This window comes from Mustela lutreola, chromosome 1, assembly GCF_030435805.1.
Source record: "Mustela lutreola isolate mMusLut2 chromosome 1, mMusLut2.pri, whole genome shotgun sequence".
NCBI lineage: Eukaryota > Metazoa > Chordata > Mammalia > Carnivora > Mustelidae > Mustela > Mustela lutreola.
The window spans coordinates 121806456-121819267 of NC_081290.1; the positions used below are offsets into that span (position 1 = coordinate 121806456).

General features: G+C 37.4%; 1 protein-coding gene across 1 annotated transcript in view; it reads right to left on the bottom strand.

The window, feature by feature from the left end:
• The window catches only part of ARHGAP24 (Rho GTPase activating protein 24), a 421803-nt gene that overhangs the window by 269528 nt on the left and 139463 nt on the right, over window positions 1-12812 (bottom strand). The window contains exon 2 of the mRNA XM_059173409.1: window positions 10065-10152. Within this exon, the coding sequence (XP_059029392.1) occupies window positions 10065-10152 (88 nt within the window). The remainder of the gene's footprint in view (window positions 1-10064; window positions 10153-12812) is intronic.

Sequence of the window (12812 nt, forward strand, 5' to 3'; positions counted from 1 at the left end):
CACGTTGAGCCTATACTCTATGCCAGGCACTCTGCTAGGCACTAGGGATAGAATTCAAGAGCTTCGACTCCATTGGGGAAGAAACAGCATACAGGCAATATAAGAAATGTGAGTCCCCAGGACAGTGGAAGGGAAGTCAGAATACACTAGCTTTTTTTTTTTTTTTTTTTTTAAAGATTTTTTCTTTATTTATCTGACAGAGATCACAAGTAGGCAGAGAGGCAGGCAGAGACAGAGGAGGAAGCAGGCTCCCCGCTGAGCAGAGAGCCCAACGAGGGGCTTGATCCCAGGACCCTGGGATCATGACCTGAGCCGAAGGCAGAGGCATTAACCCACTGAGCCACCCAGGCGCCCCCAGAATACACTAGCTTTTCAACCTTTCATCTCACTTCTTCACGTGTCCTCTTTGTTTCTCTTAATTCTTAGCCTTGGCCTCCATGGGATCTAGACAAGAAATCTACCCATTTCTTACTGTTCTTGGTATAAGAAAACTGTAGCATGTGGTGGTTTGCTGGGCTCAGATGGGTGTGAAGCCCCGCTTGAGCATTTATTAGAAACGTGAATGTGTACCACTGCTCACCAGGGAGGGGAATGGTATCAACCACAAGCATGGTCACATCTTAAATGAGACCTTGTATATAGAGCCTGGCATGCATTAGTACAGGGTCAGACACCTCCTTAAGTCAACTTCAGCTGTAAATATGATAGCAGTGTTTCTTATGGCTGGTGTTAAAGAAATCTGGTGGTTAGGGGTAGAGAGATGATAATGAGTGGTAAAAGAAATAAACTACCCTTCTGAGAAAACAAGCTCATTAGTTCCCCCCGTAAACAAAGTAGTGTCATTTTCTGTTAGATACTTAAATTTTTGAGATGCTAGCGTATATTATAAAATGGTGAGTTTAGAAGATACTTTGAGCTTATTTAATCCTGCAAGGGATGCTTCCCAGAATAATTAATGACTCCCTGAACTTGTATAGACTAAAAAAAAATAAGGGGGGGGATTTTTTTTTTCATGTGGACACACCCAATCTCTTATTAATGGTATTCATTTCTTAAAAAGTCACATAACTGTTCAGCTCTGGGCAGAATCTGGAGTTCTAAATGAGCTAAGACAGGGTTTACCTAGAGAATTTTGCTTGGGTCACTAAAATTTTTTAGATTCATCATGATTAGGGAAAAAAAAGTATTATTAAAAAATGAAGCTTCTAAATAAAACTATTGGCAAACAGCTCTTGAATCATGATTTTGAGGCTGTGGGTGATGCTACGGCCTGGGGAGACAGGCTGTCTCAGAGTTCTAATTCTGGCCCTGGCGGCACCAGTGGGGATTAGTGATTTATATCCGTATCTTCAGCCTCCTTTTCATAGGTTTGCTTTTCTTATCTAGCTACAGGGGTCCATAAGCTCCAGCCTGTGGACCAAATCTGCCCAACTATCTACTTTTTACATTTTTAAGTGGTTGGAAAAAATAAAAAGAAAAAATATGCTTTCTTGATATTTGAGAAGTATATAGAGTGCCAAATTTTGGTGTCCATTAATAAAGTTTTGTTGGAATGCAGTCAAGACCTATTTGTTTACGCTCTAATAACAGAGTTGAGTTATAACCGAGACTACATGGCCTGCAGAAAGCTAAAAATATTTATCCTTTGCTCCTTTCCAGAAAACGTTTGCTGGCCCCTGACCTGGCATACAGAATGGATACTAGAATTAAATGGGAATGGATGAACGTGTCTACCGACACTGTGAAAGAGCGTTCCTCAGTAGACACTCTTCATAAGTGCGATCATCAGACCATACCCCAAATCGGTTCATAAATGCCCCAAACGCCTTCTGGTTGACATGGCAGTGACCAGCATTTCAAGGGATCACACACATTTTAAAATGCCCTTTGTATCATTTTAATAGCCTCTTTCAAATTTATTTTTAAGGCATTTTAAGTAGGATGGGAATTTTGTAGAAAAAAATCCCACTTTTTTTAAAAAATAAAAGAATACATAGTAGCAAAAACATGCTGATTTTCAATCCATTTATTTAATTCATGTTCAGAATTACTTGTGTATATAGAATTATGTTTTCATACCATAAACGACTCCTACTCACATTCTTTAAATGATTTCCACACATTAGCTAAAAAAAAAATAATACAAGCTTCAAGACTGCCTACAGACTTTGGCAGACAGAAGAAAAAAAAAGAGAGAGAGAGAGAGAGAGAGAGTGTTCTAGTTGCCTTTGGGTAACAAATATAATTGCATGAATTTTAACTTACAGTACTAACACAAAAGGGGAAAAAAGTGTTAAGATAAAGATAATGTCATAAAATTAAATGTATTAGCAGCATATTTAACTAATGATTAAGAAAATGACCAACTTTTACGCCTTTTATGCTAAAGTACTATTAAAATATCTCTACATTTTCACACAAAATAGACACCAAATACTGGCTTACATTTTTTAATGGCAGCAAATTAATACAACCGATGACTTTATTCATTCTAGGAAGAATTGCAAATATAGACATAGTAATACAGACAGATAAACTATCATTACTGCTGTGTCAAATAATTATCTCAAAACTCAAAAACTGGCCAAGCTTTTTTCTTTCTCAGAGACACCGAGGACTATCTCTCAGAATAGTCTATTTCTCATATGGCTTATTCTATAGTGTGGCTGCCCTGACCATCTAAATAGGTTCAAGTTTTGGTAAATTAAAAATTATACAGTCTCCAGACCCATGAAATGTTGTATCTTGGAAGAGTTCTTTTGTAAATGCATAAAATAGGTCCTGGAGAGTTGCAGAATCAAGGAACCAGAAGAAAAAAAACAACTAGGTCAGGGAGATAAAAGTAAAAACTGTTTAACTATATACCATGTGGTTACAAATAATAGTAAAAAGTTTTGTCACATATATGCATGAAAGTATATAGATGAAATCGATGCATAGAAACATAGAAATAAATAGCTAAATACGGAGAAAAAGATCAATAGATTGACAGATAAATAAAAATTAATAAAGTCTCTGAACCCCACATTTAAGCTATGGATTTTAATTTAGAGTCCACAGTTGGGTTTCAGGGAATCTTTGAACACCGCCCCCCCCCACCAAATTGTTTGCAGTTTTAGTAAGTCTTTACATTTCTCTGACAAAAAGATGCAAAACGCAGCTACTGAATTGTCTAAGTACCCACGTTCTCTCACTTTTCACTCATACAAATCCTGAAATTTACAGAAGCGATATGCAATTGTCAGAGGGTACTGGAAATAATTAGTATAGTCCCAGCTAACGGCAGGATAGATGACACCTTCTCCTTTTCTGAAGGGCTTAATTTCATTTCCAGGCAGATGAAAATCACTTTGGATTACCCTTCAAAATTTCTCTCTCTCTCTTTTTTTTTTTTTTTTTCACTTCCACAGCTGTCCCTTCATCTCTCATCCCCTTTTTTCCTGTGTTTACCTCTTTTCTTTCCCTGGAGGAGGGAAGACGATAAAACCTCCCAGTTCTAGTTATTACTGATTTGGGGCACTGGGCCGAGATGGAGCTTTGAGAGTCTGGAATATTGGTAATTGCCCTTGACAATCATAATGAGTCTTCCCCTGGATAATACCTCTGCAGATCGGTGTACCACTTCCCAACATATGAGTAATATTAAGCGTGCTTGCTGGTGGCTAGACAGTGAAGGGAAATTTGGCCAGCATGTGGAGGGAGTTTGTGAAGAAGCTGAGACAATTTTAGCAAAGTGAGTTCCATAATGAAGAATGCTCAGCCCCAGTGTGCAGCAGTTTTCCGTAGGAAAAAAATTACACATGCATAATCCTTCTTTGGTACAGTTATTCACGTATAATTAAGGCAACTGCAGGCAAGGCAGCTTTTCTCCCCAGTTTTGCATGACAGTGTAGTTATGACCTCAGAACATACATTCGAAAGAACTGTAAGTGGGCACCTTTCTCTAGTCCTGTTTTTATGATGGGCTTCTAAATTACACAGTAATTTATTTTAATTATTAATTAATTAATTAAATTAATAAATATTTTAGACCTTTCTCTAGTCCTGTTTTTATGATGGGCTTAACCATATAAATAATTGAAAATAAATGAAAATGCCCACTCTCACTTCAAGTGCCAAAACTCTTAATACAAATATATCTATTTCCATTAATAATAAAAAATTTGTGTGCTCGAATTTCAGAAATCAGGCTCCAACCTCTAATACCTCATATTTTAAAGCTAGAATATATAGAACTTCATTTTGATTTTCTGGAACTTTACTTTTGTAAAGATAAATCAGTCACACACACACACACACACACACACAAACACACACACACACTTACATATGCATTCACTGGTAGTGTTAGCTATTGGACCTTTGTCAAATTATTTCACTGTGCCTCAGTTTCTTTATCTGGAAATGGAGATAACGGAGCTAGTCTCCTGGAGCTGTGATAAGGATCAAGCTAAATGATACAGGTGCAGAGCCAGGGACATTGCCAGGATCCAAAATGCTAGGTACACATGAAACTACAGCTACTATAATGGATACGGTGCTGCTCTGTCTAGATCCCAGAAGCTGGTATGTTGGCAGCTGATGACTCACAGAAGATTTCATGGAAATTCCTCTCCACTACATCAAGAAGCTGCTTCACCTGAGTTTATTTGTCTCCCCTTGCCCCATCACCAACTAGACCAGCTGATGCCAAGAAACTAGGTCTGGCTCCTCAGTTTACAGCCATTTTGAGGGGCATCCCAGCTCTGGAGCTCCGTGCAGTGTCAGCAGAGAGCTCATTTGCAATGGTGTTGTGGGCCAGCTACTCTCTCTGCCTGATGCTGCTTTTCTTGTTTGTCACAGATGAAACATCTCCAGAGAGCATTCCCCAATACATGGTTTAAAAAAAAAAAATCTATCCATCCATCCATCTATCTATCTACGATGTCTAGTATAGTTAACATACACTGTTATATTAGTTTCAAGCATGTAATGACTCAACAATTTTATACATGACTCAGTGCTCATCCAGGATAAATGTATTCTTAACCCCCTTCACCTGTTTCACCCATTCCACCACCTACCTTCCCTCTGACAACCAATTTACTCTCTGTTTAAGAGTATTTTTATTTTATTTTTAAATTTCTTTTATTTTTTGTTTATTTGTTTGGTTTCTCAAATTCCACATATCATACGGAATCATATGGTATTTGCCTTTCCCTATCTGACTTGTTTCATTTAGCATTATATACTCTAGATCCAACCTTGTTATTGCAAATGACAATTTTATTCTTTTTATGGCCACTATATATTTTATAGTATATAGTTTATATATTAGTGTATGTATATACACACACACACACGTCTATATATATATATACACACTAGTACACACACACACACATATACTGACATTGGGGTTGCTTCCACATTCTGGCTATTGTAAATAATGCTGCAGTAAATATAGGAATGCATATATCTTTTCAATCCCCAAAATACCTTTTACATCAGTCTCCATCACTCTCCGTCAGAGTGTGTTTTTCCAGAATCCAATCTAAGAGCACAGATAAATATAGATAAAAAGTTGTCTTTCCATTATCCTGAAATTGCTGCTAGGATCAAAATCTGAAGAAAAAACTGCTAAAAACCCCCATTCTAAGTTGAAAACCACAATGGAAGTTGTACCTAACCACATCCCCACAAGGCTTACAGAGAATGCATTTCCAAGAAGAAACCCAAACCCCATTTTCCTGCCCCTGACTATGACAACAGGAAGGTTAGGATAGGGAAAGTGCCTCTTAGAGAATGGTTTTCAAGATAAACCCTAGTTTTTGAAAGGGAGGAAAATAAATTTTCTCAGCCATCAGAACAAACTGAGAAAGCACCAGAGAGTTTCTGGTAAATTCTGAAGTGTGTTAGAACTGTCACTCACACCTTCTCACATGAAGCCTGGCAAGCCATTCAAAATGCGGAGTCTGAAGCTCATGCTTCATGGAAAAAGGGGCAAGCTGACAGCGTTGAGGGAGACAGCAATAGTGAAAGAGCCTACATTATCCCTCCTTGGCAGACCAGCATACATGAGTTTCCTGGTAGCTGAATAAGCTTGAAGAAAGCAGCTGGCCTTGGGCCCTTCTGATGGTATCCCATCTAACAGGACCATGCCTAAGATGGAAAATTCTACCATGTGAAGCAGATTTCCCATTCTAGGGCTTCTGAATAATCTACAAAGGTACTCTAGGAGCAAGTCAACTTTTGGAAAAGGGGAATCATAACCAGTCAGTGTTGAGGGGCTAACCCCTGTGTAGGTACACTGGTACCTTCTTCCTTCTTTCTCTTGGTGGCATTATCAGAAAGGAAGGCAGAGAAATAAGACCGAGAATGGGAGGAATTTCCCGCCACCTCAGCCACTAGAGCTGAGGTCATTGCTGCACTAGGGGTTGGTAAGATCTTACACAGCAGGAAGTAAGAGTTCAACAAGGCCAAGTTAGGAGTAGCTATCACCAAAAATAAAACCATTTCATAGGATTGGGAGTACTCCATAAATCTGGTAAACATACTTCCTTCAAGAAGTATTTATTCAGCACCTTGCCTTATACTGTACCAGGTGTTAGAGACACTATGATGAGAAGAAAGAGGTGGCTTATGACTCTGTGGAGTACACACATCCTTGTCTCCTTTTGCCTGCCTGTGTCTCTGAATCACTATGTCTTCTTCTCCCTCTGACAGACTATTCTTCAAAGAAAGTTAAGACAGCGTCATCCATTAATTACTGTTTTTTTTTTTTTAAGCAACATAAGGAAAATTTTCCCAGAACACATTTTGAGAAGCAAAGAGACTGACTGCATTTTCTTACTTCAAGTACTATACATTAAATTCTGCCAACATTCCTTTCTCAACCACATTTCCCAAAAGCTTAGCACTTGGCCATAAAAATTCAAGTCTAAAATTTGGCATGCCTGACGGCAAAATCTTCAAATTTGCCAATTTGGCGAACATCTCCGTTTTGAATAACGAGTGGAGAAACAGGAAAAAACTGGAGTGAAATGTTATAAATCATGGCATTATTTAGAGACAATTCATTTCATGGGATAATAGCAGGTTTAAAAGAAATTAACCCTAAACTATGGTAGATCTGTTGTTAGATAGATTTTTTTTTACAAAAATTAAAAACCTGCCTAAAAATATACAAATTTAAGTAATACACAAAGATCTGAGACTTTCAATTCTATTGAAAAATGTTTTTGTATTATTTACACATGACTATTACTTAATTTCAGAGGACATTTTAGATTTAAGCAAAACAAAAATGACAAAACAAAAACTGCTATGTACAAAGCATATATTGATATATATATAAATTATAAAGAATTATATACTATAATATCCTGTAGTACAAAGAATTATAAAGATATATAGTACATACACTGATAAACTGTATAAATATATATACACATACACACACTCACAAATGTGTGTGCATATATATGGTACGAGAATATTTGGCAAAGAGCTTTTGGGAGGCTTTTGTTAGTTTTGTTGGAAATAATTACAGGCTTGTGGGATTAAAAGATTTAATCCTATCCATTGATATACCTTGGGTAGCTGGGATTGAGGTATTTGTACATAAAGGCAGAATCATGTTGGATCTGTAAACATCATTTGTAGGATGGATTTTCAAAAGTGGTGATTGAGAGAATTCCACAGAGAAAGCGAGTAGAGAATCAATACATGCTCTAAGACTCTGCTGCCAGGCAGGACTGAGGAAGGTTCTGTCCAAAGCACCGAGCACATTGCTGCAGTCCTGCCTGTTTCCCTCTGTTTCTGAAAAATGAAAACACTCTTGCAACTTTCCAGATTCCCTGTGTCAAACTACCACGCACTTGGAATAAATAGAAAACATCATCTTACCATTCTCATTTGCAAAGAGAAATCAAGTGTAGTTAGTAATCCTAATCTGCAAAAATTGGTTAAAAAATCATGTGATCCAGATCCCCACATTTTCATACAAGTACAGAAGCATCTGTCTGGAGATTCCATCTTAATGTGAGGTGAGCACAATAAAGCCCCGATGACCACAAATAATGGCGCAAACACGGGATTCCCAAGGCGGCCATAGTGTTTTCCCAAATCCCTCTTTAAAGAAGCATTTGGCACAATTCTCTTGTCACTCCTTAAGATAAATCAGAATTATAAAGCCTAATTTAGAAGCTACTGTATATTGTATTACTGATTCAGGAAGCATCTTTTCAAATGAGCTATGGGCATGATACGTTTATTTCCATGATGACTGCAGCAAACCCAAATTTCTTTGAAGAATTTTTTTTTTTTTTTCCGAAGGGACAACCTTCAGATTCCACTTCATGCAGCCCAAAACTTCTTAGACTTTACTCGTCAAAAGCCATTATGTCATATGCCCTGCATGTGAAGCATATGACCTAGAACAACATTCTTAGAGGGGAAATTTTTTTTTTTTTTTAATTAACATATAGTACATTATTTGTTTCAGAGGTACAGGTCTGTGATTCATCAGTTTCACACAATTCACAGCACATAACATCCTCAATGTCCATCACCCAGCCCCTCCATCCCTCCTATCCCCCTCCCCTCCAGGACCCTCAGTGTGTTTCCTGAGATTAATACTCTCTTATGCTTTGTCTCCCTCTCTGGTTTAGAGGGGGAAGTTTTGAAACTTCCCAGGCTGGAAGACACAGTTGTCTCTAGAACAATCTTGATAATATCCACTTGTGTTATATCAGAACACCTCTACCAAAAGATGAATCTCTACACGTATAGTAGATGAAGTGGAAAATCAGACCTTAACACCATGTTCCCTTAAAAGCCAATAGGCACTAATGTTGCAAATAAATAGGGAAAGATATTTCCTCTAGTGATACTTCAAAGACTTTGCAACATCTGGAATTTGGTTCCATACAGTGTATTCCACTAAAAAGTAAGTATAAAAAGATTTTAATGGGGCAAACAGGATTCAGGTTTCTTACAATGTGCTCTCCCTGGGGGAAAACAAATAACACAATGCATCTGACTAACCTTTCTGCACTTCAGCTGCATTAATTAACGTGTAGTCATGGATTCCATCATGAGCCAGATGAACTCAGTGCTACAGCTGTTTCCAGTGAGGGGGAAAATAGGCTTCCACATTTCAGATTCCCAGCATTTATATATCCAGGGAAAAATGTTTTATTGGCTGCCTTTGTGCCAGCATTATTGATATGCATTACATATTAGTCATCCAAATAAATTCACACACACCCTAGACTGTGATTAAATCAGTGTCAGTATCACATGAACTGGGTTAGCCAGAGCCAATGCCATAAAAACCACATTCCTAACCCTTTTTCTTACCTCAAGGATTAAGGAAGGGCTAACAAACTGATCAAAGAAGGAGATCATGACCTTGAAAAAAGTTGTTGTTGAGTGAGTCAAACATTTAAGTGGCGATAAGGTACTCTGAGAGAGAAGGACGAAGATGACTAGAAAAAAATGAACAGATGTTGAAGAAATTTAACTGCAGGATCTCATGGCTTGGCAGAGACATTCTCAATGCTAGAAGCCAAACATGTGGAAGTGGTTGGCTGGGAGCAAAGCTGAGGTACAAAACTTCAGTGCTTGATCAGTCACTGAAAGAGGATTTTTGTTTTGTTTTATTTTTAGAGCAAAGGTTCTGTTAAGATGCAATTTGTGAAGAAATATGACGGTGAATCAGCTGGGCAACGCATTCCACCTGGAACACCTTGCCAAATTTCCTATCACAGGAGCACTGTAAAACTAATTTTGTCTCCAATAGTTCTTTATAAATGCTGTGTCATGACTGCTGGTCAACTCTGGAGTCTCAGGGACAAATGGATATCCAATAGTCATAGGGCCATGTGTGTGTGTATGCACACATGATCATTTATAGTACAAACCTGAAATGATTACCCATGTAAATAATACTAACCAAATTGGGCACTTGCCTTGTCAAACTAATGTTCTTAGCCGCAACTCAAGCAGAATAAAAGTTGTGCGTCTTCACTTTTACCAACATGGAATGGCAGTAACTTAATCAAACCAGAGAACTATCTTACCTGGAACTACTTCAAAAAGGAATTTTCCTGGGCTTTCCTCATTGCAGGGATGCTCAAGAACTTTATTTCCAGGCAGAAAAATAGTACCCTGTGAACACAAAGGCCCCAAACATCAACATCTTCAGAAAACAAACACTGAATATCCTCCTCCTCCTCCTCCTCCTCATCATCATCAGTGAATATCCAAGGTGTATCTGCAACCCAGCATAAAGGTATGTGCATCAAACTCGTTTACAGTCCCAACCATTCAAAAATCATGTAATAGAATCATATTCCTTCAACTTTTAATAAGTCTTTGTTGACCAGCTAATGTGTATAAGACACTGTATTAGGTGCTGAGTTCATTTTAAGCGCTGACTTATTAAATACATTCTGTGTGCCAAATTTTTTACTGAGCATTCTACCAACCATCATGTTATTTAACTGTTAGAATAGTCTTATAAGGTAGGTATTATTTACTCCATTTTACAGTTTTGAAAACCAAGGCAGAGATATAAATAACCTAGTTAATGTTATCAGAGCCTTCTCTTGATTATTCCTTCCTTTTCTGTTAGATTTCTCTCTTCAATGTATTATTTCCATTAGTACTGAGACATAGTTCAAATTCTATCCTATTGAAAGACATTACTTTGACTCCCCCTCCAACTATCACCTTTTTATTTTCCCTTGCCTAGTAAAGAGCTGCCTACGTTGAATCTATTTCCTTACATGTATCCACTGTAGCCTGGTTTGTGCACCCACAATTCTGCTTACATGATTCTCACAAGCTGTATGCTTGACATAAATTATGACTTTCCAGGAACCACTCTTTCTTGAAGCACTTTCTTTCCTTCGTTTCTTAGTTTTAACCAGGTTTTTCTCTAAGTTTTCTATTGAGTCTCTTTTGCTGGTTCCAAGTATCCTTTAAATAATAAAGTGTTTCAAAGATGTATACAGTGATTCCCTCTCTTCTGACTCTGTTTTCTCTTGGAGCTATCTCATTCATGTCTATGACTTCGATAATCAACTATAAACCAATGAACATCAGATTACTCTTTCAAACTCAGTGCTCTCTGAGCTTCAGAACTTTATGTCCAAGAACTCACTTGAATTTCCATCTGGATATCTCAAAAGCCCTTAAACTAAATTTAGTCAATTTAAATGCAATTATTTTTGATCCTGTTTATGTATTCCCTAGCTTTGTGACTGGCATCTTCTTCCAATCAGTTGCAAAAGCCAGAAATGTAGAAGTCATCATTTCTAGTATATCTCTACTACCACTATTCCCTAGTTCAAGTGCTTATTGTCTGCAGTCTGGTATATGGTGTGTGTGTGTGTGTGTGTGTGTGTGTGTGTGTGAGTTTTGTGATTTTATTTATTTGAGGTGGTGGGGGAGAGAGACCACAAGTGGGTGGCAGAGGGAGAAGGACCTCAGCCAAAGGCAAACGCTTAACCAAGTCACCCAGGCACCTTGTGGTCTGGTGTGTTTCAAATTCACTGAATTCCCTATAATACTAAAAAATCTTTCAATCCCGTTTTTTCCTTAATGTAGTCCAAGTAGCTTTAGAAACAGCAATTTCACCTTGCAATTTTCTTGCCTAAAAATCTTTGATGCCTTTCATTTGTCCTAGGATAAACTTTTGGATGATCTATAAGCCCATTTTTCTATTCTTTGCTTTTGATGTTTTCTATGACTTTCCATAATCAAGCTGGTAAGTAAATAAATAGTATCATAAATTCTGTAAGTAGTATCATACTACTGTCTATTTTAGAACTACATTCTTTCCTGGATTATTTTATAACCACTGATTGAATATCCAAAATATACTTGCATAGCTTCCAGAAAATTTTCCTGCATTGATTGACCATTGTATGCAATTATGTTATTAGTAAAATTATTTGATTAAATTCTATCTCCATCATTAAACTGTAAGGGAGCAAGGATAATATGTATTTTGCTCCCTAATTTACCACCAATGCCTAGTATTTTCCCTGCCATAAGGTTAATGCTAAAAAATTGTTGAGTGAATAATAAGTGAATAAGTACTCTGAGTGCAGTAAAGCCAAAATTCAAAACCAAGCATGCTGGATTTAAAAGCCTGTATTATTGTGAACCATATTTTATCCTGCAGTTTTGCCATTTTGAAGCAATATTTAGCTCAAGTAATATTGTATTCAGTTTTCATCCTACCTGGTTTGGCACAGAAAATTATAGTCATCAACTCCATCCACGTCTAGACTTAAAGTGATAAGGCATAATACTCCCTAACTAAAACCCAAGGAATTATAGGTTAGACATATCTCTCTCCCTCCCCACTCCCAAAATGAAATGGTGGAGGTACTGCTTTGTTTTCCTCCTCTAGGAAGTAGATTTTCCTATTTATCATGTCTAGTGTCTCTGGCCTATGGATCCCATTTTGTTTTCTGGTACTTTTATATATATATATATATATATATATATATATATATATATATATATATTTTTTTTTTTAATTACTAAATACTTTGAAAATATTCATCTTAATTAAGATCTTTTTCATTTCTAGGTTGAGTCTATATGATTTCCATATAAAATGATAAAATCAGTTTCTTCAATTAAGAGTTTATTTTACGGGTGCCTGAGTGGCTCAGTGGGTTAAGCCTCTGCTTCGGCCCAGGTCATGATCCCAGAGTCCTGGGATTGAGTCCTGCATCGGGCTCTCTGCTCTGCAGGGAGCCTGTTTCCTCCTCTCTCTCTCTGCCTGCCTCTCTGCCTACTTGTGATCTCTG